The sequence below is a fragment of the Carettochelys insculpta genome, chromosome 23 (assembly GCF_033958435.1).
Source record: "Carettochelys insculpta isolate YL-2023 chromosome 23, ASM3395843v1, whole genome shotgun sequence".
Lineage (NCBI taxonomy): Eukaryota > Metazoa > Chordata > Testudines > Carettochelyidae > Carettochelys > Carettochelys insculpta.
Window position 1 is genome coordinate 16,745,213 of NC_134159.1, and position 27,266 is coordinate 16,772,478.

General features: G+C 44.2%; 2 protein-coding genes across 5 annotated transcripts in view; one reads left to right on the forward strand and one right to left on the reverse strand.

Moving 5' to 3' along the window:
• The window catches only part of LOC142000988 (uncharacterized), a 34,505-nt gene extending 17,083 nt beyond the window's left edge, over positions 1-17,422 (forward strand). The window contains exons 5-9 of one of the 2 annotated variants that reach the window (XM_074975761.1): positions 3,709-3,885; positions 4,657-4,773; positions 8,499-8,585; positions 14,253-14,400; positions 16,575-17,422. In XM_074975761.1, coding sequence (XP_074831862.1) covers positions 3,709-3,885; positions 4,657-4,773; positions 8,499-8,585; positions 14,253-14,400; positions 16,575-16,645 — 600 coding nt within the window. In that variant the 3' untranslated portion in view covers positions 16,646-17,422. Of the gene's footprint in view, positions 1-3,708; positions 3,886-4,656; positions 4,774-8,498; positions 8,586-14,252; positions 14,401-14,972 lie in introns of both variants that reach the window. The other variant, XM_074975762.1, reaches the window with a different exon arrangement.
• Positions 17,423-20,838: 3,416 nt separating this feature from the next.
• The window catches only part of NADK (NAD kinase), a 33,161-nt gene continuing 26,733 nt past the window's right edge, over positions 20,839-27,266 (reverse strand). For all 3 annotated transcript variants that reach the window (XM_074975672.1, XM_074975671.1, XM_074975673.1), the window contains 3 exons: positions 26,604-26,761; positions 25,327-25,409; positions 20,839-24,097 (listed from right to left, as the gene is read on the reverse strand). In XM_074975672.1, the coding sequence (XP_074831773.1) occupies positions 23,953-24,097; positions 25,327-25,409; positions 26,604-26,761 (386 nt within the window). In that variant the 3' untranslated portion in view covers positions 20,839-23,952. The remainder of the gene's footprint in view (positions 24,098-25,326; positions 25,410-26,603; positions 26,762-27,266) is intronic.

The following is a 27,266-nucleotide window of genomic DNA, read 5'->3' on the forward strand; positions in this document are numbered from 1 at the left end:
GTATAACACCTTGCTGTACAATATTATTCTATATTCATTTATTGTGCAGTACACAGAGTAGTACACAGAGACATCCTGTCCCTAGGATAGTGTACTTTTGGGATCCCCACAGCAGCTGCTCCAGCAATGGAGATACACACAGACATCTCATAGAACTGGAAGGGACCTTGGGAAGTCATTGAGTCCAGTCCCCTGCCCTCTTGGCAGGACCAAGCACCACCCCCGCTTGTTTTTTAAATCTATTTGCCCCAGATCCCTAAATGGCTCCCTCAAGGATTGAACACACAAACCATGCTGTGAAGGAGAAGGGGAGGCTTACCTAGGGCAGGACATGGTGGCAGTACCAGGGATTGCTTCCCCTTGTGCCCCCCCCCAGGTGCCCTCGTGGCCCACTGAGCCCCAGTCCTTCACAGCAACAGGAAGGGGTCTCCACTCCCTGCAGCCTGTGTGGGGAGGGGACCAAAAGGAGGTGAGTCCTAGTGGTGCTGCTACCTACTGCAGCCTGCCCGAGGTAATCCCTAGCCCAGTTGTTTGGAGAAGGGGTAAGAGGATGGGAGGGAGGGGCAGAGAAGAGAAGGAGTGGGGCCTGCATTATGAGGGGTTGCCCCAGCCCTGCCCGGGACAGCACTGGTAGTACATACCATATTACTGTACTGCAGTATTTTTTCATCAATTTCATTTGTACTGTATGCAAGCACACTTCCTGTATGACACACTACAGAACATTACTCTATTTTTGCAGTCAGCTGTTACCTTACATAGGACAGTACTTAAATGTATTCTTCATTTGTTTTATTTGTACTGTGTTTCTCAGTTTCTACAGATAAGTGTTTCTACTGTATGTACTGCTGTGTATGTTACAAGTTAAATAAAAATTCACTTACTTGCAAAATGTTTTTATCTTAAAACAAAAAGCATATGTAGTGTCAGGCACAAATACATCATGTGAACAAAGGAGATACAGCAAAGCACTATAATGTGCAATTTTAAGCCATTGGTTTTCTGTTTAATTACTATACCTACGTAACGATAAGAAAAACAAAGTTAAATTTAAATACAGTGCAACAAAACAAAAAGTATACGAACTGTACTGTCTAGCATAAATTTAACTTGTAAACATGAGAAATGACAGAGGACTCAACAATTATGGTTTTCTGTTTAATTACTTATGTTCAATAATAAAAACAAAACAACAGTTTAAATACAACGCATTAAGGTTTTATCTTATGTGTTATACATGTTCCGCACTCTATAATAGTCTGTATATATAGACACTCTTTAGGAATAGATTTTGCTTACCCTTCACTAATGCAAATACCCATGAACTGGAAAATTCCATAGTCTGGCATAGTCTAATTCCCAGGTTTGTTGGATTAAAGAGATTCAAGTGTACTCTTAAACTGGTGCCCAACAGCAGCCCCAGGAGGGAGGGAAGGGGGATGTTGATTTTTCAGAGATGTGATTTTATAATCTTCAGCAACACACTAATAACATATTTTTAAAGCAAATTTTAAATTAAGGCCCTGTTGTCTAACACAGCAAATTCAGAAACTAACAGTATTTACGTAGTCTCAGAGGGGTAGCCATGATAGCCTGTAGCTTTGGAAATAACAAGCAGTCCTGCTCAACCTTAAAGACTAACAAATGTATTAGGTCATGAGCATTCATAGGTAAACCCCACTTCTTCATACAAGATGGCTTAGTATATACCTAGAATTGGCAAATGCCTGTTAAAGTAGCCTTATTACCATTTGAAGGCTGTTTCACAGGTTTTTTTGTTCTGCTAATAGCCCTGGCAAGCTTTTTTCACTTAGAACAGGGCAGATGAGAAGGGGCAGATGAGTAAACATTTAAGTCCCAGTGGTGCCCCAGATTTTCAGGCACCCCACACAGCTGTGTATGCCAAATATGGGTCAGCCAGCCCTGACTCAGGGAACTACTGTCTTCAAGATACAGATGAGTATTGACACAGAGGAGATTAAGTGAGATGTCTAGCACAAGAAGTCTGAGGTATATATTGAAGCCAGGTCTCCCTGAGTCTTTTTGCCATGCCCCTAGCTACCAGCCTAAACCTTCCTACCATGATGTTCCCTGGGAAAAGCACTGGTAGCCTTGCCATGCTGGAAAGTTGCACTATCTAGTGGAAAACAAAAGGTGGGTGGAGATTATATTTTTTTTCTAATGACTTCTTTTCATGGCGAGTTACTGCACTGCAAGCCAGCGTATGAACTTACCGCAAATCCACCCTTGCTGCATGGTAGCACAGTTCACACAGGATGTTCACATGTGGCAAACGGGTGCAATGTAGAGTCACACCCTCTGTTGTGCAGAGCAGTACCTTGTCATGTGGACAAAGCCCTATGTATGTACAGTAAAGCCGTGTTATCTAGAAGTCGAATAACTGGCACATTCTGTTAACCAGCACTCGGAGCAACTGCCCTGGGGCCTGCTGCCCTGCCAGAACCTGCTGACGCTGAGCCACCCCACCACCACCCCAGCCAGGGCCAGCTGAGCAGGGTTGGCTTCCCTGCTGGGGTCGGCAGCAGCAGGGCAGTCCCCAAGCCCTTGGGAGTGGTGCATCTCCACCCCCCCACCGTCCACCAGAGTCAGCCAAGTGGAACCAGTGGCGCAGCTCAACTAACCAGCAAATTTGATTATCCGTCAATCCCTGTTCCCCAGGGATGCCGGATAATCAAGCTTTTACTGTATTTATTATAAGCAAATGGGATGCAGAATTTTGAGTTAATCTGCATCCTTCACACACCTGTGACACTCAGACCTTCCTTCTAGGTAGTCCTTCCCCCTTATTTGCATGCCATGTCCCAGAGGAGGAAAGAGGTTTTTTACCTCCCAAGTGAAACTGACATTTGAACTCTAACAAGGAGAAACACTGGAGAAGATAAGATAACAAGATTAAGGCAGGGTAGGTTTGGCCTTACCAGTTTACATAGTGATGGCTCATTCAGCTATGTGTTACTCCTTGGCAGCAAACAGCATCTAGTAGCTCACTGGGGACAGGCATCAAGGAAATGCTGACTATTTAATGCACAAATCCCAGCCGTCTGACTACCCAGTAAACGAGAGCCAGGAAGGAGATGAAAACAAAGCTACATTTATTGAGCTCAGACAAACAAAGGTTTCAAACTCACAGTGAAACAAACACGGTATAAAAATTAAACTACTTTTCCCATAAAAAAACCAATAAGGAAGATACTGTTCCTTTCAGCCAATGAGACGTCCCCTGAGGTAAGTGCCAAACCAGCCCCCCTCAAAGAAATGTTGGCTCTACACATCTATGTCTTTGATATACACAATAAAAATCAAGCATAACATTGCAATGACATTAGGTTTGAATATCCAAACTAGGGACTGCAAAGGTTAAGGTTTAAATCTCCCCCACTGAGGGTAGTGTATGTGAAGTGGCATCTTAAACATCATAATTAGTTATCCATTATACTAAATGGCTAAAATTACAGCTTTTTGCTTTCTGTTCTATGAGTTCATCCTACGTGGTGCTAATGGCTGTGCTAGGACCTCCACATTTATATGCAGCCCTATTCTCTTGTTTCTGGGCCCTGTGATTGCCAGCAATAACAACCAGATGTTAAATGCTGTCCCCATTTTCTTGCCTTTGTTGAAGATTAAACTGACTGCAGTGCAGCAGTCCAGATGTGCCCTGGTAACACTCTTGCTTTTCATTCCCATCAGGCCCGCTTCATTCTGATCTTCTTGGTGGGCTCCTTTGATGTGATCTGCGCCATCGTCCTCATTCAGAGTCAAAGCATGATGGCCTTCCGAGTGGGCGGGGCTCTGGAAAGCCTCCAGTGGCAGTATTTTCTGCTGAACCTCTGTTTTTCCATGTTGACCTTTGATCTTCAGGCACAGGTACTGTACATGCTACATGGCTTCCCTTGCTTGCTAATGTTGACCATAAGTTAGTGCTTGGCTATATTATGGGGAAGATCCACCCATTCAGGGTCAATCTTCCGTAGTTCAGTTTTACACACCTTGTAGAGACATGCAAAATCGAACTGTCTGGGGTCAGCAGTCGGCCCCTGGACTCTTCGGTAATGCAAGGAGTAAGGGAGGTCAAATGAGGAGTTTCTTCCATCAACCTCCCTCTGTGCGGATGGAGAGGTAAGTCGATTGCAGATAAGTCGATACCAGCTATGCAACTGCCATAGCTAGAATTGCCTCTTTGCAGCTGACTTACCTGCTTAGTATAGACCAAGTGTTAGACCTGAACTAGTGTATGTAAGAGGCAGTTGCAAGCCAGGTCTCCCAGGGCTCACCCACTGGCTCAGCTGTGCAATCATCAGTGCAGGGAGCCACCGGGAAAGCTCCATGCCGCAGGAATGGGCCACGGGTCACGTTAAAAGGCTTGGCCGTATCTTGCCTGTGCTTGCTTTATACTTTCACACAGGAACACACAGTGCTGCCCTTCCTGTTCTTTTGTGAGGCTGATACGGTGTGTAGGGTATCGTATGTGCCCTTGTCTTCTCCAGTACTGGCTGCTTTCCGAAGACAGTGAAATCTTGCCTTTTAAATGCTGCCCATCTCTCATTGCTGACTGTTTATTCCATTCCTTTGGATGCTGCTTGTTCATGGGCGTACATAGTTTAAAAGCAACAGTTTCACTCCACTTCTGCCTCCCAGCTCTGCCTTTGTGTCCTGCTGCTGACGAGCCTGCACGAAATCACCCTTGTGCACAGCATCATCCTGGCAATCGGCCTCTTCTGGGCTTGCCTGAAAGTGACCATTGGCATCATCGCAGTGAGTGTGAACCTCAAAGTGACTCCATCGCCTTTCTGAAGGGATGGGAGGGAACTCCTGGGAGAATGGGTTCTCAACCTGGGTTGAGGAGGTCACTACTAATCTATCCTTCCTTTACTTGGGGAGATGGGTTGGGTCTCAGTGTAGACACAGAAGAGAAGCATTCAAGGGCACTGTTTAAATGTAAATGGCTGTAGTCCGATCGAAAATAAGGGCTTGGGAATTGAAAATTTTGGATTTGATCTAGCTCAGGCCAAACTTCTGTTGTAATCTTTGGGTTCACAAGGCAGGAGTGCGGGATTAGGCGCAAGGTAGGTTAACCCCCATGTGGCTGATATCCCTGGGAAGTATTAGGTGTGACTTAGATGCACTGAATGTTTTTAAAACAAAAAAGCAGTCCAGTAGCACTTTAAAGACGAAAGAAATAATTTATTAGGTGATGAGCTTCCATGGGACAGACCCACTTCTTCAGACCATAGCCAGACCAGACCAGACTCAATATTTAAGGCACAGAGAACCAAAAATAGTAATCAAGGTTGACAAATCAGAAAAATATTGTCAAGGTGAGTCTTTTTAGTTTGCTTCAGTGCTCAGGGAAATCCTGAACAGATGAAGCATAATTTTACATTTGTTATTAAATGTACATTCTCAGCCATCCCCAGCTGGTTTGTTTGCTTGCTTGCCCAGCTGCCCAGAACCAACCAGCAGCAGGGGACTTTACAGTATTACTTCCTCCTCAGTAATAAGTCACATGAAATCCACCCTCATCCATTGCCTGGAATCCAATTGCAACAGTTGTAGCTTCCTCTTCCTCCTGTTGCTGGGAGAGAGGAACGTGTGCCAGCTTTATTTCTGAGGCCTGTGAAGTCAGACAGTGCGGCTCCTTACTGCACTGCCACAGCAGTTCCCTGTATACCTTTATGAAGGGTTAGATCTCTGACCCCCCATTAAACTCCTGCAGACAGGCTGTGGAGGAAGTGTGGGAGGCAGCAGGATGTCACTTTTCCTCATTGACTGGAAGTGCCCAGCCACCACCCTAACAGCCAATCATCAGAAGCGACCTGGTCTCAGTAACTGGCCTGCAGAGATCACTCGGGCCTCTCCGAGTCCCTAGGAGCATGTGAACGTGCATAATACATGCCAGCCCTGTCTTCTCTCTCTCTCTCTCTCACACACACACACACACACACACACGCTCTCTCAGGCATTACCCTGACGCAGTGCAAGGCTGGGTGTCTGTACAGTGACAACAGCCAATGTGCCAGTGGCCCACCTGTCAGCTTGCCCTGCTCAGAGCCCTCTCTGGTGGCACTGCACGGCACGGATTTCTGCTGAAAGCCGGCCCCGTTGATCCCCAGTGCAGACACAGCCTTGCTTGGCTCAGGAGTAAGAGCAGGGACACAAGGTGTAATTGAACACTTGCTACATCTAGAGCCGTGCTACATCTTGCCAGCCTGTAGCGCATACTGCTGCAGGAGGCCCAGGCAGAGCAGCTGGATTTTAAAAGGGCAAGAAGGTTTCACAATCAGATTCTTGTAATTCTGCATGCCAAGGTACGGGCGCAGTTCCGTCTGCCTGTGGCTTTGGGACATAGGTTCACTGTGATGGGGCCAGGACGCACAGTGAGCTCGCTGCAGAGTATGTAGAGCTTTCTCACCTCCCTTTGGAGCAGTGCGTTTCAGCCTCCTTTGCTTGGAGCCCTCGGTCTCCATGGTGTCGTAGTGAAGCACAGACTCAGGTGGTTGTGGAGGCAGAAACACGGAGGCACATGAACCCTACAACGAACAGGGGCAAAGCTTTAACAGCAATAACCTGGAAGCGCCCCACACCACAGTCCTATGTAGAACGTGGCAGAACTCAGCTCCACTCCATGCCTTGCAAACCCCCAGGCCTCCGCCAGCTCACCAGGTGTTGATCTTTATCCTGCTCTTATTTTCAACTCTCTTCTCTTCACCTCCCTTTTCCTCTCCTGATATTGCTTTCTAGTTCCATGGCTTCTTCAGAACCCAGCTGCCCAGCCTGAGTGGGACCAAAACCTTAGATAAATCCAGCTCCCTCTGCCCCACACACAGACACCTGTATCCCTCTCTGCCAACCCCTCTCTGCCAGGGTCCCTCTTGAGCCAATCCCTGCTCCTCTCCCAGGGTCCTTCTTGGGCTGGGCCAGCCATGCCCTGTGTGGCAACTTAGCAGGCTGCAGCTTCCTGGGCTGCATGGAACACAGGCAATGGCTGGACTGACTGCTGCACCTGGGTGGCAGGAAGAAAGTGGGGGCAGCACAGGTACTGTGCCTGCCCGCCACCAGCCAGTTTGTGGGCAGGCCTCGTCCATTCCTGTCTCTTCTCCCGCTGCATGGGGGAGGAGGGGGGAGCCGAGTGCCTGCTAAGCGCCATTGAAAAGCTGCTCATGTGCCAAGCACGGCACATGTGCCAGGAGTTGCTGACCCCTGGCTTAGTCTATTGTCCACCCCATCTCTTTTCCCTCCCCATCCTCTCCTCGTCCTTTTCAAGTATGTTTTCCTGTTCCCATTTCTGTTGTTCCTATGCTGGGGGGTTGCTGACCCCTGGCTTAGTCTATTGTCCACCCACGTCTATTTCCCTCCCCTTCCCCTCCTGTTGCCAGGTCTGTCCTTCCTATTATGCTTCCCAGCCTCCCCCACCCCCTTTTTCTACCACCCTCCATCACTTCTGCTGCCCCAGGCAGTGTATGTAGCACAGCGCAACCCCAGCCTCCCAGGGAGTGGGGGAGAATGCAAGGCCAGAAGTAGGAACCACAACGGATCTGGTGTATCCTCCACAAAGAGTCTGGCATCCCAACTTCAGAATTTCAGTGCCAGATCATTGCTGGAGGCAGGATCCTGGGCTTGATGAGCTGGTGGTCTGATCTGTCCAAATGGGGTAAATTCTGTGGTCCTCTGTGACTCAGCTCTTTTTCCTCTCCTTGGTCAGACCTGCTGTTCTGGTTGAGGAGGGCCAGAGGGGCTCACTCAGGTGTGACCTGCTGCCCTTCCTGTTTTCCTAGCCCTGGGGCTGTGCAGAGCTAGGGAAAAATCACTTCGTCCCAGTTAGACCTTTTTGTAACTTTCTTAGGTCCATGCATTTAGTTGTCAGTGACTTCATTTCTCTCCAGGAAGAAAAGATTTTCCATCCCATGCACTTTTCAGTCTGCAAGCTAGGTCATCTTTAGCACTGTGGGAGCGATGCAGGGTGCTGGGAGCCAGCCAGAAAGCAAGGAAGGAATGATTTTGAGGCATGTTAAGCAAACATTGGCTTTAAGTGACTAGTGAAAAGGTGTCAGCATCTCCTTTTAAACTAGCTGTCAGCTCCATGAGGAGCTTTACAAAGCTGAGTGAGTTGAGGCTCAGGGCAGGGGAGGATGACTTGCCTGGCTCAAACCAAACAGTAGTCAAGCAAATACGATTAATTTCTGAGCTGTACCATCACCTGGCATGCCAGCCCCAGCAGTGAAAAACCAAGACATGACTTGTTCTGAATCAGTGAACCCCTCTAACTCTACAGGTTTTGTACCCAACTCTTAAATGGGATGATTTAGTGTTGTAGGAGGGGAGGAGACAACTGAGGCAGATGCACGTTCCTGTGAAGGTGCAGAGGGACAGGAGCAGACTCCCAGAGCCGAGTTAGACCACAGATTGGGACCAGCCACGTGCCTCTTCAAACCTCCAGCATCCAAATTTTAAATCTGTTTGTATCTGATTTTATTTTACAGATTTTAAAAGAGTTGAAACCTTTGGTTTGGATTTTTCTGAGTCAGAACATACCAGAAGTGGCTAATCTCATCTACTTGCTCTACATGGTAACTTGTCAAGGGTTTGTTCATCTAAAATAAGTCTGGGGACCTAGGTTTGTACATTTAAACACTGCAATAAATTGCCTAGGGAGGTTGTGGAATCTCCATCACTGCAGATACCTAAGAGCAGGTTAGACAGACACCTACCAGGGATGGTCTAGAGACTCTAGATGGTGCTTGGTCCTGCCGTGCGGGCAGGGGGCTGGACTCAATGACCTCTCGAGGTCCCTTCCAGTTCTAGTGTTCTGTGATTCTGTGATTGTGGGGTCCTCATAACTAATCTCTGCCCCCAGACATGCACCCTCCCAGCTCCTGTAGAGGCATCCGGAGTTATGCAGGTAGACACAGTTGCACTGAAATGACTGAGAGCTGCAGGCATGCTGGCCTGTGATAGGTGTTGCCCAGCCAAAGAAAACACCCTTATGTTAAGTGGCTCCTGAGTGGATTGCCTCTGGGGAGAGGCGCTGGCATTCCTCCCACAACCACAGTATCAGGAAGGGATTGGGGAAAGGGGGCAAAAATCCCCTCGCACAAGATATGCTGCTCTCGCTAACACTGGCCTCCCTCCCACAAGAGCTCTCTCAGCGTCCAAGCTGCTTCCTGACCAGCTGCAGGCCCTCAGGGCCAGAGTCTGCTGGAGATTTCCATAGGCAGCATGGCCCCCACCCTCTCTTCCAGACACAGCTAAGCCAGCATAGACACAGCACACTGCAAGGCTGCGCATCTCATGAGAGTCCAAGGCACTTATCACTGTGCTGGCCCAGCGTGTCTGCCCCACAACGAGAGCGGAGGGAAAGGCTGAGTGTGTGGGAGTACAAAGCAGCTCAGAGGAGTTTGTTTTTTCCAGATCAGCCTGTGCTTTTCCACATGGGGCTCAAGGGGTCATTGCTGAATAAGCCCCTTCTCCTTGGGCCTCAGAGTTACCACCACAGCACTTGTAGCCAGACCCCCCGAGACAGGGATCTAAGCCAAGCCCAGCACGCCATCTAATTTTGTACGTTGCTGTGCGGAATGACTTTTTTTTATGTGCACCAGTGTAGAGGTGATGGATCACACAGCAAACATGGACTGCGTGTGGTGGGCATGGGGTCAAGGGCTCTAACTGGGGGCTCTGGATGTGGGAGGGGGTTCCAGGAAGGGGCAGGCTGTTGGGGTGCGAGGTACAGGAGGGGGCTGCAGGTTTCAGGAGGACTTTGGGCTGAGAGTGGGGGTGTAGGAGGGAGTACGAGCTCTGGGCTGTGGGCATTGGTTGGGGCCAGCATTAAGGAGTTTGGGGTGCAGAAGGTGGCTCTGGGTTTGGGGGGTTCAGAGTGGGGTAGGGGATTGGGACTCAGGCTTACCTGGGTGGCTCTTGGTCAGCAGCACTAGGGCAGGCTGCTTGTTGCCCACCTGTCCTGGGGCACTACCCTGGGCCTTGGAAGCCACCAGCAGCTCCGATTCCTGGGGAGGGGGCACAACGTTCCACAGTGCACAGCTCTCGCTCAGCACTGCTGCCCTCCCCACCTCCTGTTGGCTGGTTCCTGGCCAGTGAGAGTGCAGAGCAGATGCTCCAGGTGGAAGCAAGTGCAGGGAGCTCTTTGGCCCACCCACCTAGGAGTCAGACCTGCTGCTGGCCACTTCCCTGCCAGCCCCAACACAGAGCTGCACTAGCCAAAGCAGTTCTCTGGTGAGGTCAGTGGGGAGAGGTGTCTCCCCACAGGTGCAGCAGCTTCAGGGCTTGGGGGGAGGCATCTCCCTGCTGCACCCGAGCCCCTGCTCGGGGCTTAATGGGAAGTCCCTTAGAGCAAACTTTGGCTATGTCCCCCAGGTGGCTGTAGTGAGTGTTCCCAGAGAGCACTGAAAAGTCTAGACACATTGCTGTGCTATTACTTCTTGCTGCCACACCTCAGTGAACCCCAGGATCGATCCCAGGCTCCTGCCAGCCACAGGGCCACCAGAATAAATCACTAATCTCCATGAGTGGGAAAGCACCAAGCCTGTAACCTGCTCCTAGTCCCAGGACTGTCCCCTGGCCTCTCCCAACACTGATACCGCTGGGGCCTCCACTTGAATTACAGCCGGACAAGACCAAGGCCAGCTCTGGTCAAAGACTCCATCCTCCTTCAGAAGGAACTGGCAAGACCTGCACCCCGGGAAGCTCAAACCGAGCCCCAGCTGGGTACATAAATTATTTCCTTTCTGAACATAATCATTAGAGATAGTTGCTTTGGCAACCCTATGGTCAGATGGCTCCATACAAAATTCAGCACATCTTCCTAGGAGCTTGGTGCAGGAGACTTCTCAGGAAAGGCAGGTTTAAAATTATGAACAGGAACATATAATTTCTGCAGCAAAGATACTTCCAGAGGATCAGACGTGAAGGATTTTATTCTATGTCCATTCTTGCATGTTACATCTTCACAACTGATACAAAAGGGATACACCAACTGTGGGAAAGGCATATCCACTTGCACTTCTGCACTGCCATTCTCAGCCTGGAACAATGATCACTTAGCAAGAGAGCCCCCTAGGAGAAGGCTTTAACAAACAGCTCTCCAGCTAGGAAAGATACTCAGCATTTCCCCCGGGAGCAGAAGTTACCTCCAAAGAATTCTATCTTCTCTAGCACCTTTCAGCTGAGGGCTGCAAGGGGCTTGACAAACATCAGTTATTTAAACAGTAACAGAGGTTACAGTGTTAATCTGTATTCTAACAAAACAAAACAGCAGTCATATAGCACTTTAAAGACTAACAAAATGCTTTATTAGGTGATGAGCTGTCATGGGACAGATCCGTTAAATCTGAGATCTGAAGAAGTGGGTCTGTCCCATGACAGCTCATCACCTAATAAAGCATTTTGTTAGTCTTTAAAGTGCTATATGACTGCTGTTTTGTTTTACCAGTGATTTAAGCCTCTCTTTGACCTAGGAAATCCCTTCTAGCTATCAGTTCACTGCTGAATCTCAGGGCTGCTATGTTGCACCAACATCTGTTTAAGACAGGAAGCAAAGAATACAGCAACTGAAACTACCAGGGAATTTTAATAGGCAGAATTGAATTACCTGAGCTGGAACTTGGTCAGGATCTTGCTTGTACATATCAGCTGGGGAACGCCTGGCACCCTGTTGGGGCATTAATCCAGCTTGGACTGAAAAGGGAAGAGTGCAGCAGCATCTTGAATACCACGTCCTGCACCTCTTGATTTTTGTAGAGATCTCTCCTGGTATTATCCTGCTGAGTTCTGCACAGAGTGAGTGCTGAGGCACTTATGTCCCTGAGGTGGAACAGCTACACAATTTTTTTAAAGCATTTTTAAACTGAAAATAATCACTCTTCTCTCACTCTGTGTTCTACACCCATTCAAACAGGGGAGGGACAGAATTTCACTCAACATCATTAACCCTCATGGTGGGCAAAGTGAGGAGTGGGAGGAAAGAAAAGAAGAGAAAAAGCTTTTTATAACCTTTTCACTCACATATGTTAAACTCCAACTGCACCCAGGCGCTGCTTTGTACGTGCCTAACGAAGAAGCACACCTTGGATGCTACAGACAAAGCTTGTCCAAGGAGAGTGTGGGATTCAGTGTGTGACCAAAGCTGTTGCTGGAAGGATGCAGCGGCTTCTGCAGGAGAAACTACTTCATAGGCAATGATTGGAAGTTCTCATTGCTGATTTAAGAAAGAGCACTAGGGAAACCATAAGGACTTATGTGGCACCTTAAGACTATCAAATGTATTTTGGCACAAGCTTTCCTGGGCTGAAATCCATGTCATTAGATGCATGAAGTAGGAACTTCAATTTGACAGGTTGTACTTCTCTTGTGTGGCACTCTGGGGACCTGACTGGTGCCGAATGAGAGAATTTGCCAGACCATGGGAGATCACTATTGCCTAGCACATTACCAACACTTCCACTGCCTCCTGGGCTCTTAGAAGACATATGGGGTAAATTATAGCTACATATCTGCCCAGAACACTGAGAGTCAGGACTGGTGGCTGTAAACAAAATTTATGGGACCATGGGAAACCTGGCCACACCCCCTGATAAGTGGTCATCTGGCTAACTAAAATCATGTTGGATTACAGATGTTGCTGGATGAGAGAGTGCCAGATCAGAGAGGTTCAACCAGTAGTCACATACAGAGATGCATCTATACACCCATCTTGCTTGTGTACATATATTCCTGCCAAACTGAAGTTTCCACTTCATGCACCTGCCGAAGGGGGCTCCAGCCCATGGAAGTGTATGTCTAAATATATTTGTTAGTCTGTAAGATGCTGTGGGACTCCTGTTGGCTTTTGCTGAAACAGACTAGCATGCCTGCCCTTTTGAAACTGCAGAAACAAGCTAGAAATGAATATGAAAAGTGATTCCTGAAATAGGGTGCTTATATAAGCAGACACTAATAAATTCTGCAAGGCTAGAGAAAGGTTGGTCTGGCTACTAGGAGAGTCATGAAGAGTGCATCCTTATCATTTATGACAACACCAGTGCAATGAAAGCCACATAAAAACAAGGCAGCTTTGTCCCCAAACCCACAATGGGGAGAGGTAAGTGAAAGGAGAGGGTCCTGGTGTCTTTTGCCAGATCTGGCTAATCTTTCAGTTCAGGGAGAGTTTTGTTTTCGCATTGCTTTAATAAAGCTTGATGTGCCAGACATGATGAAGTTTGGTTGCTGTTCTGTGTGAGATCAGTGGGTGGCCTTGTATGATGGGATCAGGCTGGAAAGAAGACAAGGACTAAGATACTGAAGGAATATTTTGGTATTGAAGGACACCCAGAGGGGCAGGAACAGAACTCTAAGCTGGAATGTTTAGGGCAGGGGTGACCAACCAGAGGATTAGAAGGAGCCAGAATCTACCAGTGTACATTGACAAAGAGTCAGAGTAATATATCAGCAGGCCCATCAGCTCCCACCTTCTGCCAATCAGTGCTTCCCTCTCCTTCCCTGTGCCTCTTCCCCAATGCTATCAGCAGTTCCACAGCATGGAGGAGGTTCTAGAGAAGGAAGGAGGAGAGAGAATGTGGCAGGCTCAGAGGTGCGGGCAGGAAGGGGCGGGACTTGGGGAAGTACAGAATCACATAACTGGAAGGAACTTCAAAATGTCATCAAGTCCAGTCCCCTGCACTCATGACAAGGTCAAGCACCATGTGGACCTGTGGTGTCCAACTAGTTCTGAAGCAGTGACCACTACAGTGGCTGTTGCTCTAGAGAATGAGCCACATTATTCTAAATATATTTATTGATCAAGCCAGCTAGTCACACTCAAATCAGCCGAACAGCCACCTGTGACTTGGTGATTAGTATGTTGGACACCATGGACTAAATCATAAGGGGTGGGGTCCAGGCAGGGCTGGGGGGAGAGCTGGGGGTTCAGCAGCAAGTACCCTTCGCACATTGGAAAGGTGGCACCTGTAGCTTCAGCACGAGAGTAGGCACCAATGCAAGGATCCCCATATTAACTTCTGAAGAGGCACAGAGTGGCCACCCCTGCACCAGATGATCATTGTGTAACCAACAGCAAACCAGAAGATCAGACCCAACCATATCATAAATGGACTTCTTCCTTGGCATCCATGTGGCTGCCTTTCCTCTTACCTACTGTGGCAGAGTGGTGTCTCATTATATTCTGTGGCAGCAGGCTTCTGTCATTGCAAATGCTGATTGTTTGGCCTCTCTCCATTTTTCCTCAGGTGATAAGAGACTGGGGCAAGGGAAATTCCTATGCCCTGGAAGCTGCTGTCATCATTGGCTCTTGCATCTCTGTGGCGATAAAATCTGTTCTGTTCTGGGCACTGTTCCATGTCTATCGCAGCTTTGGGCAGGGGCTGAGAGAGAGAAGTGAGTATTTACAGCTGTAAGCCGGCTAGTGGCAAAAAGATTGCAGTCCATAGCATTTCAGTCACAATCAAGCAAGGAGTTGGGCAGAGAAGGAAGGAGGTTTGAACACCTAACATTTTTATGGTAATAGACAGACCCTTAATTACAGCAGATACTGCTGGATGCTCTGAATATATTGGCCTGGCCATAGGCTCCTCAGCTCCTGCAGGGCAGCAAATGACAACTGCCTTCTCCATAAAGGCAATAGCAAAACTGTCTCTTAACTTAGGCTGCAGTGAGCACCCAAGCACCCACACTAAGAGCAGCTTTATATGAGATTTTATTTGTGCATCTGAACTGAACAGGCCCTTTTAATCTTCATGGTGCTTTCCAAACCTGCTGAGCCTCATAGCTCCTCAGGAGGCTCATCTTAATACCTGGAAAAAGAGGCCCACAATGAAGGGACTTACTGGGATTTGAACTCAGACATTTCTAGGGCCCATTCTCGTGCTTAATCACCCAGCTCCTCTCCTATGTCCTTTGTATGGCAATGCTACAAGGTGGCTATTATGACCTCCCTTTCTTCTCCATAGTGTTTTCTTCCTATGGAAGGATTGACTCCTGAGGGACAGCAGCTTTGTTTGGTCCCCTTTGATCCTCTTATAGAGTTAAACCACAGCCAGAAGGATCCCATCTCCGACTCTGTCTATAAAGGATAAAATGAAAGCATCCATTTTGCTGGAGGTTTGGTCAGAAAACTCAGCCCAACGTGGGGATGTCAAGCTCCTCTATTCTTTGGTCCTTCCAGTTCAGTTTGGTCTCTACCCAGTCTGTAGTTTGCCTTGTGCTTTCTTAGATCCATGCAGCCAAGCAGTTGTGGCTGTGCAACTGGTAACTCTTTCCAGAGCCCTTTCTGCTTTCCTGACTAACACCACCCCTTCCATTTCCACTGCTGCTCCTGCTAACAGGATAGCACATCTTGCATTTTATTTCATGTTGCTGCTGTGACTGCTGCATTGACTCTAAAGGCCAAGAAGACGTGCTCCTGAGTAGAAATTTTATTCATTTACCACCATCGTGGCGATTAATTGAGTTGAATTAGTTGAATTTAAAAGTGAAGTAGCAGACTGCTGTCTTCTGGCTGTCACATAGGTCACAGAGACTTGAGCCTCCTAACTGAGCAGTAAGGCACAAGAGTGGATTGGCCTTCTGTAATTTCCTCATGTGATATGCAGCATCATTCCCAGTAGCACTACAGCGCATATCCTCCATTGCACTACTGGTGTTAGTAAATTATTTTTTTTAAAAAGCAAGATGTTTCTATGATTGTTAAACCTCCCTGGCTTCTGATATGGCCATGCAATTGCTTGTACCATTAACAGTAAAGGTAGGCCTTTTGCTCCTCAAATGTTTTCTTCAAGTGGAATATTTGTTTTTAATACAGCTAAAAACTAGTTTGCAAAAACAGATTAACTAAATCCGATTGCGTGAGTATCTAACAAATGTGCCATTTCATTACGGGGAGTGATAATTACCTTAAGCCTTTAATACTATAAAAAGTTTGATATTTTATTAATTGGAAGCTTTTGTTACAGGCTTTGTATTTTTCAATAAAGCATAAGCACATTTTGGAGTGGAGAGTTGTTTCTGCGAAGGCTGTCAGCATGGTCACTTGCAGAGGAACCTATCACATAGAGCATGGAGTGGTGTTGCAACCGGTTTGCATGTCGTAAGAAGAGACTGGGTTTGGAGGGGATTACTATTAGAAATCATAGATTAAGTGCTGAAATTAATTAGCTAGCATAATACTGGTTGAACCTGTCTAGTCTGGTACCCTCAGGACCTGACAGCTGCCAAACCATGACAGGTCAGTATTATCTAGCAACATTACCACTTCAACTGCTTACTGGGCTCATGGAAGATATTTATGGTAAATTAGAGCTAAATAACACCACAGAACACTGAGAGCCGGGACTGGTGTCGGGAAACAAACTTTATGGGACCATAAGAAATTTGGCCACACTCATGATAAGGAGGCATCCAGCTAACTAAAATCATGCCAGACCACAGATGTTGACAGACCAGAGTGCTTGATTAGAGAGCTTCAACCTGCATACTGCATTTTATTGTATCATTTCTGACACCAAATGGTCTCAAAACATTTGAAAAATTAAGTCTCTCTGTACTTCTGCAAGGTAGAGCTGCACCCACTTTACAGCTGAAGAAATGGAAGCACAGATATGTGGTCACGCAGCACCAGGAATGAATGAGAAAATTCTCTCTGTGTTCTCTGCACTGAGCCAGTCTGGACAAATACCCTGGCTTTGCTTCACTAAGACAAAATGTTTTTATTTTTATAATTGTTGCGGAAATGCAGATGCCAATTAGATTTGTTGAACATGTTTTTTGAAATAAACAAATTTTGCCCTTGCTCTCTCCTAAGATGGCAATAGTAGTTACAATGCTTCTACTGCACAGCTAAGATCTGCTAAAATGTTATTCCACATTAAAAAAAGGACACCTTACTAATATGTCCTTGTTATTTACTACTACTCCCTCCTATCATCCTCCTAAAGGGATAACAGAAATGGTTTTATAACTAAGTGACACAGCTGTGTCTATATCCAAACACTAATCTCCTAGAAAGGAACAATGTGTTATGCCTCAGGGAATTAACCTTAACCTTTTAAGGTGCTTATCCCAACTGAGGTCTTGTTGAGCTCCTCTGGCAATTGTTTACATTCCACATTGAACCCATTTAAAAAACAAAATTTAGTAAGAGTAACAAGTTACCTGTTGAGTTTATTTTAAAAGCACATTGACATCCCCATGAATGTTATTCTTTAGTTTCTCAGTAAAACTGACATTGGTTTCATAGCAATTAGACCTTTTGTTAAAGCTGTTTGTTAGTAAATGTAATGTATGGTCAAGTATAGGGGTCTGCAACCAAAATAGCAAGAGGAGCCATTTTTTTCAAATTCAGTTACAACAATCAATACTTCAAGAGCTGCAATGCCTGTGAATATGATGCAGTCCTTAATAAACAGTCAAACCACACTTTTGTAACTCCTATTGTAAGAACAGCACACACAATGATTTGTAGCAGTTAGAAAGTTTAAGTTACTTTCACCCCTGGACTGGAGAGCAAATGAGGACAAGGAAAATGCTGTGCCTGGAGATTGCTTCTTCCTGCTTAAGAGCCTATGTTTGCATCAATCCTCCGTGCCCACCCCGCCATTCCCAGGTTCTACCCCTCCTTCCTGGCCCCTAAACCCCCCCCCCATCTCCAAGCTTTACCCCCTTCATTCCACAAAACCCGCCCCGCATCCCCAGGCTTAACCCATCAGCCCCAAACCTGCCTCCCCCATTCCTAGGATTAATCCACCTCAGCCGACAAGCTCCTCCAGCTGCACATGGGGTGGCTCCTCTCCCCTCTTGCAGAAGATCTCGTTCAGCTTGACCTGCAGGTGCCTATTGTACAGGTGCATGCGCTCATGCTCGACCAGTAGGAGGTGGTACCACTCAGTCAGCTCTGCACGCTGCTGCTCCTTCGTGGCAGCTGCCTCCCCTCTTCCTCCTTCTCAGCGGGGCTGCGTGACTCCAGCAGGGGCAGACTTGGCCACTGTTTCTCCCAGCTCTCCTGCGGGCTTAGCACTTCCCCCATCTGCAGCATGGGTGGTGCCTTGCCCTGAAATAAGGGAACTAGATTTAATTGGTTTAATGGCTGGATCCCTCCCATCACCCTACCAGTCGCTAACCTAATTAAATTTAGTTCTACTGTTTCAGCAGTGGCAGGGCAGGGAGCCACACCTGACTCCTTAAAGAGCCGTATGTGGCTCTGCACCCACAGGTTGCCAACCTCTGGGCAAGTAGGCTTGGTTGAAGCAGGTGTACTATGGTCTTAACCCATGCAAGATTCCCCATGTACAGTACTGTCAGTGCACTGGAGTTTTAACGGGCAGCTCACGCTGCAATACCCCTCCTGTACCTCTCTCATCAGCTATTCCCAAGTCCTCCTGATCTACAATGCTTTCCTTCATGGTCTAGATAATCCAATCCTAGGTTGCTCTTGAGCAGACTGAATCATTACAGACTAGGATGACAAACAGATTCAGTTTCACTAATGATTAAAACAAGAGTTGAATCCCACTCTCCAGACCTGAAAATCCAGCCTTCTTCCACAAGCAATCAAAAAGAGAAGCTTTGATACAGCAAGAACGGGACTGTTTGCTTCGAGCAAATGAATCCCAGTTATTTCATACAGAATCTAATGGGACTATGGCTAGCAACAAATTTTACCTTTGGCAGCATGGGTTTAGGGCTGTAGTGCTCGTCACCAGCCGGTCATGGGTTCAAATATAATCCATATATCAGCTGTTAAAGACTTGTCTCCTTTACATGGTGGATCAACGCTGCAGCAAACGATCCACTGGCAGTCAATTTATTGCATCTGCTTAGACACAATAAATCAATCTGTGATCACTGTCCCATTGACTCCAGTACTGAATCAGAATGAGAAGAGTAGATGCAGTATATGGGAGAGCAATGACCCTGATGACCTTACCGTGTGGAAGACACTGCTGTATATTCACTTCACCTATGGCCTCTGTGTAGCTTAAGTTGTGTAGGTTAAATCGACAGGGGACTGAGGTTAGTGTAGGCAGGCCTAAGTGAAGCTGGCTGAAGACGTCACTCTCTAACTGTCAGCCAAGCCCCTGTCATCAGCACTGAAAGTTTCCCTTAGTAGGATCTGAAGAGGCTAATGGTTCCCAACCCTGAAATTTCTAAGTGCACACAATAGAAGGAATGACCATAGCTTTTTCTTTTTGTATGATCATCTGCCCCATGGCTCTGTTGTCAGATTTCTGTTTCGAACCACCCACATCTAGAGCAATGCTCAACATGATAATCTCCAAGCCCACTTTTCAAAATTCTTGGCCGCCCCTTTATCTTGTTTCAGGCTCTTAATTTTTCTTCAGAAAAAGGACCTAAAGTGAGTTGACCTAACAGCCCTTAGACAGATCTCCTATCAAGGTCAGCATGTGTTTTGCTTGGACAAGACCCCTTCTTCCCTGCTGGTCAGGGTAATCCATTTTAATTTTACTACTATCTTCTTTCTTTAGTGCCTACCTGCCCCCTTGTTTGAAACTGAAGTGGGTTAGTATACTTGTTGGCAGTGGACACTGGCTTTAGAGGGAAAAAATTCAAGGAATTTTATTTAGAACACACCCCACAGTGAAGCACATGGAAAACAAACACGGAAAGACAGAAAACATTTTAGGCCTTGCCACTTTGCAAGTGTAAAAGCAACCGTAAAAGCATCTTAACAGTAGTGTTTATTGCGTGATAATCCAAATTCAGAATACTATTGCAACTGCACTATATAGCACACCCATCCCTTTTAGTACATATTGATCTTTGAGAAAAACGTTACACAAGGACAGGGCAATATCAAAATTAGGATTGTTTGTTTTGTTCTGTTTTTTTACTGTTATCTTCCTCAGGCCAAGTTCTCACTCACACCTACATATAAACAATAATGGCACTCATTCTCTCAGCACAGGCAAGATGAATTCAGCCAAATGAATCCCCTGATGGGGCAATGCTTTTCCTCCACTCCCACAGTAGCAGCAAGAAACAAAATCAAACCCACGAAAGACTGGCTGTGGTTTCAGGTGGTGCTTTGGTTACAAATAGCAATGTTTTTCAACTGGTGTCACAAGTCTCTCTGCACTGACGTGAAAGTCTTAATGGCACGTGCTCTCAGGAATGTCAGCTCCAACATGGATACATCACACAGAAACAGCTATATTAACCAGGTGCAGGAGACACTGAATTTCCTTCATTGCTGTCAGTTCCCTTCGTGAGGTCTGAAAATGTGCTTTGCAGTTGTTTGCTTTCTTGGACAGGTACAGGTTAAACTAGTCAAGAAATCTGGGAAAGATGCATTAGATTCCCAAACCAGTTAAAGAATCTGTTTATCCTTGGGGACAGATCAGGATGAGCTGTATGACATCAGATCAAAAAGTTCATAAACTTCTTTAGGATCAAGTTCTGCTTTGAAGGATTGTGTCGCAAAGGATCGCAAAGGATTTCCTTAATTTTACTAGGATCGCAAAGGATTTCCTTAATTTTACTTTTCTTTATCCCATTCTCTCATAATTTTTCTTTGCTTGGATACTTAAGAAATTCAGTGTAGCTATGTGAACATAACTTTGTTTTAGCCTCTACAGCAAATGCCAAAAACTTATTTTGCACCTTTCCTTAAACAGAGTGGAAGTCTTTTCTCTGGGGTGCACACCTGTTCAATTCCACCTCCATGTACCTTGAACACTACAGACCTGTACATCTAGATATGTTCAATATGTACAGTACCTAAAACAAAATGCACGCATGAGAAGTTACTGCATATCTATTTCTATGATCTAGAGACGGGTCAAAATGCTGATGGCACAGAGCCAGCTTCATAAAAAAGTTTATTGAAAGATTTGAAATATATTTGCTGTTTCAGCAACATGTAACATTTCCAAAACATTAATATGAAACATTAGGATTTGTAAAACATTAGTATACACTAGATTATACTGTGTAACATCCGTTTTAGACTTCAGTAACTTACATTTTCCTTTTTCTTTTTTTTTTTCCTCGCTAAATGCTCCTTTTGGAGATCACCAACTTGTTTTTCCTTTCAAAGGACTTAAGTCACAAGTCTTAGGCCCTGCCTACATATGAAAGGGTTGCCAGTATAGCTATACCAGCAACCTGCATTCCAGTAGAGATGTAGCTTGTCTCAGTAAAAGAAGTCTCTTTCTTGTACACCTTAGACCAGATCTAAGAACAGAAGAGGCTTTTGCAAGTATAACTGCATCTGCACTAAGGCTTTTTGCCAGAATAGCTATATCAGCCTCTGACCGTGATAGCTAAGTTAGCAAAAATATTTCAGTACACGCCAGGTCTTAGTGTACAGCCAATTAGGAGAGAAAGTTCTTGATGTGGGAGTGGAAGAGGTGCTTTTAAAATTGGATAAATTCTTAAAGTATGAAAACACAGACTCATGGGGTTTTTATTAACGCAAAGCTGATAAGAAAACAGAACTAAGTAACTTGTCCAAAGTGAAAACTGAAGCATAAATCCACCAAATTACGTTCTTCCCAGTAGTCAAGATTGTTCCTTTCTCTATTCAGTAGTGTAGAAATCCACAGATTGTCATCAAGGTATCCTTCATAGGCAGAATCAAATAATGCAACTGCCTATATATTTCACATTAATTTTAATAAGAAACCTAAGTCAAATTTAGAGGCTGTAGTTACACTGGGTTTTAGAGATTAAATTTTATGAAATGTACAATAAATTTAAGTTTCAAAAGTTGCTCAATGTAATGAATGGTTACATGATTACTATTATAAAAAAGCACAAATAAATAGGTGCTAAAATGCTAGATTTTAGCTTTAAAAAACAAAAAAAAATGTCTATATAAGACTCATTTTTACTCATTTTTCCCTACCATCTTCTCAAATTTTTTCACTTCCTATCTAGCAACGCCTTCTGCCTATGTGTATTCATTTTAACATTAAATGTTAAAAGTAAAGGATTCATTCTGTTCCTTTTCTCAGTTATTGCATTTTTAAAAAGGGAAATGCATTTTTTCCAAAAGAAAAAAAAAAAGTTTCTAGAACTTGGAAAGTAAACAGCTGTTCAAAAACTGAATAGTGCCTCAGCTAGAAAACCTGTAAGCAACTTTAAACAGTGATATAAGAATCATACTGTAAATTCAAGTGAAAAATACCAAAGATCTGGAAACTGTCTGAACATACTCCAGGGAGTCACCAACTTTGCTGGTCCAGATGGCGTTCAACCAATATTCTAGTTAACAAAACTTTTACAAACTGAATATTAATTTATATGACCACAATTTTAGTATGATTTATATAATCACCAGAGAGTTTGTATCTGTTTTATGCAGTCTTCTCACCTTGACTTGACAAAATTAAACAGACCAGACCAACATCCAAAAAAAGAGACATTAGCCCATTAATCAGAGGACTGCAGGTTAGACAGAGAATGGGAATTAATACATATCCCATTTTTACCCAACTGTACAAACACGAACAAGACAACCATGAAAGTTCAACAGAGCATCTTTGAAATCCCACACTTAATCAATAACAAACAGATTCTTCTGCCATAATATGTTGTAGACTTCAAGATTAGCAGAGAACATCCATCCATTTTAATGGTCTATGCAAAGATAATGTGAAAATGCTAGAATCTGAACAATACAGTTACAAGAGACTGTACCACAAAGAACATAAATGTAAACATTATAACAGAGTTTGATTTTAGTAAAAGTGATTTCAGTACAAACTCTTTTTTCAAACTACTTATTTTCATAAAAGCATGTACAATAAAATATATACATCAACAGGTTAGAAACATTTGAAAGACTCTTTAAAAAGTACATACAAGACTTAAAATATCTTGAAGCATGCTAAAGGCACCACCACTGCTACGCTGGGAATGTGTCCGGTTTCTGATCAGCCTATCCATGCAGTATTCCTTTTCTTCTGACTCAAGATATCAAACATGCGAGGCACATGCTTTACTTCAATAGACCTTAAGAGCATTCAGATCTTAATTTAGAATGCGAGACTAGGTAACATGGTCAGCGGTTCAAAAGAACAATACACCCAGCCTAGAGGAGTCACTGTTGGTTGGGTCCGCAAGGAGCACCTGATGAAAAACAGTAGTTCACAACCTCAAATGCTGCTGCTTACTCCAGATGATTAAAAAGGGGGAAAAAATCATTTCTAGAGGGTCCCAAACATGCCAAAAGGGAATTGCTCAGGCATAATAAACTCATCTACAAAAATGTATGCCACTTCAATTCGTCCACAAAAGCAGTTGTCAGAGATGCTTATGGGGACCCTAAATTATGTTAGTTCAAATGGGTAGAAAGAAAAAGTGTTTTCAATACTCACACCAAAACTACTGATATTTTTGATAGTAAGTTGTATCTGGAGAGTATCTAGGTAGTAATTCTTTCCCTCAATTCTTGCTACATTTTTCTAAAAAAGCAAAATATTAAAGTAGTTCTAATGGGAAGACATTTTGACTACCAAGTATTCACTTAAGTTAAACAGTATTTAAAAATAAAAAAATCCTTTGAGTTTTAGATGAGAAGTCAACCATGGCATCACAAATCTGACAAATTAACTGGAACAATTTAATGCCATTTTTCTATTTTGTATGTGGGTACAACCTATCATGCTACTCTGCAAATTGCTTGTTAACAATTATGTTTGAGGTGGTTTACAGATTTGTGTTAATATTGTTTAAAAATAGCAACCCATCATACATTTAAAAAAATGGCTAACAAAAGAGAATCCTAAATTCTTGCACTCCTATTCTCAGCATACACGCAGCAACACAAAAGTTTCTGGCCATCAGCAGAGCAGATTGATATGAGGTACATCACTATTTTAAATGTACTTATTGGTCTATTCCTCCTAAGCTGAACACACACAAGAGATACTGCCAATTTAAGTTTCCATGAGTCTCACTAGGTGCCAACATTCAAAATTCTTCTTCGACAGCAAAATGATTTTGCTTCTTCCGGACATTCCAGTGTAAGCACTCAGCCAGGCTTTCAAACCAGTCATTCACAGGACTTCGGAAACAGATCGAAGGGAGGGGATAGCGAGAGGTAGTGATGGTAATACTGCAATACAGGAATACCCTCAATTAGTAAAGAGAGAGGATAGGTAGCAATAACACTGTACACTTACGGTTATGGAATCAAACAGTCCCAGATACCCAGATTTCAATCTCTCTTTTTTTTTTTTTTTTTTAAAAAGCTGCACCACTAAGCAGTCAATTCTTCGGAGGGCAGTCAATTTCCAAAGTCTGGAGGTGGCAAGGATGGAGCACAATGCCTAAATAATGAGCAGTGTTCTTCAGATGTTAAGAGGTACTGTAGATCAATGCTCATCAAAGGTTCTCTGCCTTGCACATGACCCTCTCATCTTACCCTTTGCTGAGGGACTAACAATCTCATCTTTGGACCAACTCAAAATTTAACAATTTAAAATATTTAACTGTCATCATGAGTCTTAAATTGCTAAAGCAAGGGCAGCAAATACTAAAGAAACTAACTTTTCTACTGAAGAACCAATCACCAACTCTACGTGGGATCTTCGAATCTTGCTCCCAACGTGATTTGTCATACCCCTCCATTCTTTAAGAGGTCACAGCAATAAACAAGAATACAAATGCAAGACCCTGACAATTTTCCAGTTCCCTGCCTGTCCACAAATAGGAAACAAAGTCACACAACATGACAGGTCTACCAAAGAAAACGCCATACTGACCAGATGTCAATTTGTTTTTGTTTTGTTTTTTTTCCTTAGTGCATCCTCTTTGCACTCTCAGACCTAAGTCCTTTCAGCCACAGCACTGTCTCTCATGAACTGCAGAATTCTGTAACTGAATGTAGTCGGGGCCCATCCAGGCATCTGCAGTTGTGTAAATCTATTTGAGCACAGCAAGTGAGGCCTCTGCTCTTTATGGCATTTTATGAGCCTCACCAATGACACAGGACACAACCATGCCCTTACTGAAAGAGGTACTGAGCACATAAATCTCCCATTCACTTCACTGTGCTCAACAGGTCTCAATCAGGACCAAAAGCTGAAGTCTACAGAATTCTTAAAGGACATACGTTATTGCTTTTAAAATGTGATGAAAATTATTCTTCCTCAAGTGAGAAAATGCTTGAAACAATATAACATTTTTAATTCAGCTTGCACTTAAGAGTCATGATGGCCTATTAAAAAACACCAACACCACACTTGTCTCCCTACTTCCCTAACCTAAGTTTGAAAGCATGGCCACAGATACTTGTGACAACATTATGAAGGAAGGTCACGGCAAGCAAAGAAAAGTCTTCACCTGTCTCCATGGCAGACTTCCTGTCTCCTCCTCCCATCAAATGAAACCCAGGCTGTATTCCTGGCATCAGGGGACAGCATGATCTGAAGAAAAGTGAAGCAGAAGGTTAAAGAATGAAACCATACAAGTGCTTTTGTAGCTATTGGGCAAAGAGGAAGTATTCCTCTGAATATTACACTTTGTTACCACTCTTCAGTGATTTAACTGTTGTACTGAAATTTAGCATCTTGCCTGCCATTTTGTACTGAATGGCTTGGGTTAATATGGATAAAAATCTACTTCATATGCAACACATACATCCCATTTTTATATGTTCCCTGGAGCCTTTTTCTGATCATGGCAATAAGCATTTCAGTTATGAAAGACATGAACTTGATGTAAAAGTCAGTATCTGACCCAATTCAATGCAATGAGATTATGAAATTCCATGCAGAATAAGAGTCCAATCTGCATTCTGGAATAATAAATTTTAACTCTAATGCAGAGTAAATCTAAAGCTTACAAATTTAAGACCGTTTTTATTTTACATAAGAGATAAAGTGATCAGCAAATATCATAATTACTTTATCACTTATTGCAGTGTTTCCCAAACTTAAAACATTCACGTAGCCCTTTCAGGACTTTGGCCTGATTAGCATACTCCCTCTTCCAGTGCCATTCAAGGGCTTATCTCCTGATTTTTAGTAATTTATTTTCTGCCACATACCCCTTGACATCCTTCTGCGTACCACGCTTTGAGAAACACTGACTTACTGTGCGGGTAACTGTGAGTTGACAGACGTGCTATTAATAACTCCATGAAGTAAAAAACTTACCATTTCTTTAAACTTCAAACTGCATGCTTAATCTCCTTGCCAACTTTTCTGCCCCCTCTCTAAGAAATAGCCTATGACTTCCATATTACATTTGAGGTGAAATCTCTGATCATTCATTGTTTTTCACCTTACATAGTCAGATACATCTATGCCAAATGGACATAAAACACTACGACCTATCAGAATGGTAGTGTATTTACACCCACTTTACACAAGTACAGATACTACACAAGATACATGACAATGGAAACTCATGGTTTACAAATTTATTCTTCTAAACAAGTATATACTGCTTCAAGAATACTTGACAAACTTCCACAGTATTCAGTCATGTTTTGGCATGATGAATAGTAGTGAACACATTCCACGCCCCTGCTCCCACCCTCATGCCTTTTTTTCCCTCCAGTTTCAACAGTCATCTCCAAATTTCTATCTTTAAAAAATGAAAGAACACAATTTAACCTTGAGCTCAACTCCTGCAGGAACAACAATGGGTCGGAAGGACAGTGAGTGAGGGCAGATTGGGGTGATCATTATTGCGGGAACATTTGGATGAATCATAGATGCTCCCGCTGCAGCTGCATAAGCCGTGCTACCAGTTGGTGTGGAAACTATCACTCCTGTAAACAGAACAAAGGTTTTATACAGATGGATGCTTGGCTCAATGCTGTTCTTGAAAAGAAAGCTAAGAAATAGGACTGTTGTACTTCCTTCTAAAATACTAATTAATTAAACTAAAACCTCATCTTTCTGATATTAACTATCAGATGGATTTTTCCTCCATGCTACATACATGTAGTAGAATCTGGAATTTTTAACTACAGTGAAGTCTTTCATATCTGGCAGCCCTGGGACCGGGAGCTTGCCGGATAGTTAAATATTCTGGATAATAGAGAGGTAAACCTAACATACATAACACGCAAGAAAAACAAGATTAGATATTAAGAAACAAACAAAAAGGTATGCAGAGTACTTTATTTACGAACAACAGTATTATTGTACACTGGAAACTTATACTTTATTTACTTACTTTCACTATAGTGTTCTTACAGAAAAAGTCAGTAAAATTTACTTATGGTTAAAATGCCAGTTATTTGAGAGTTCCGGATGATAGAATGGTGGATA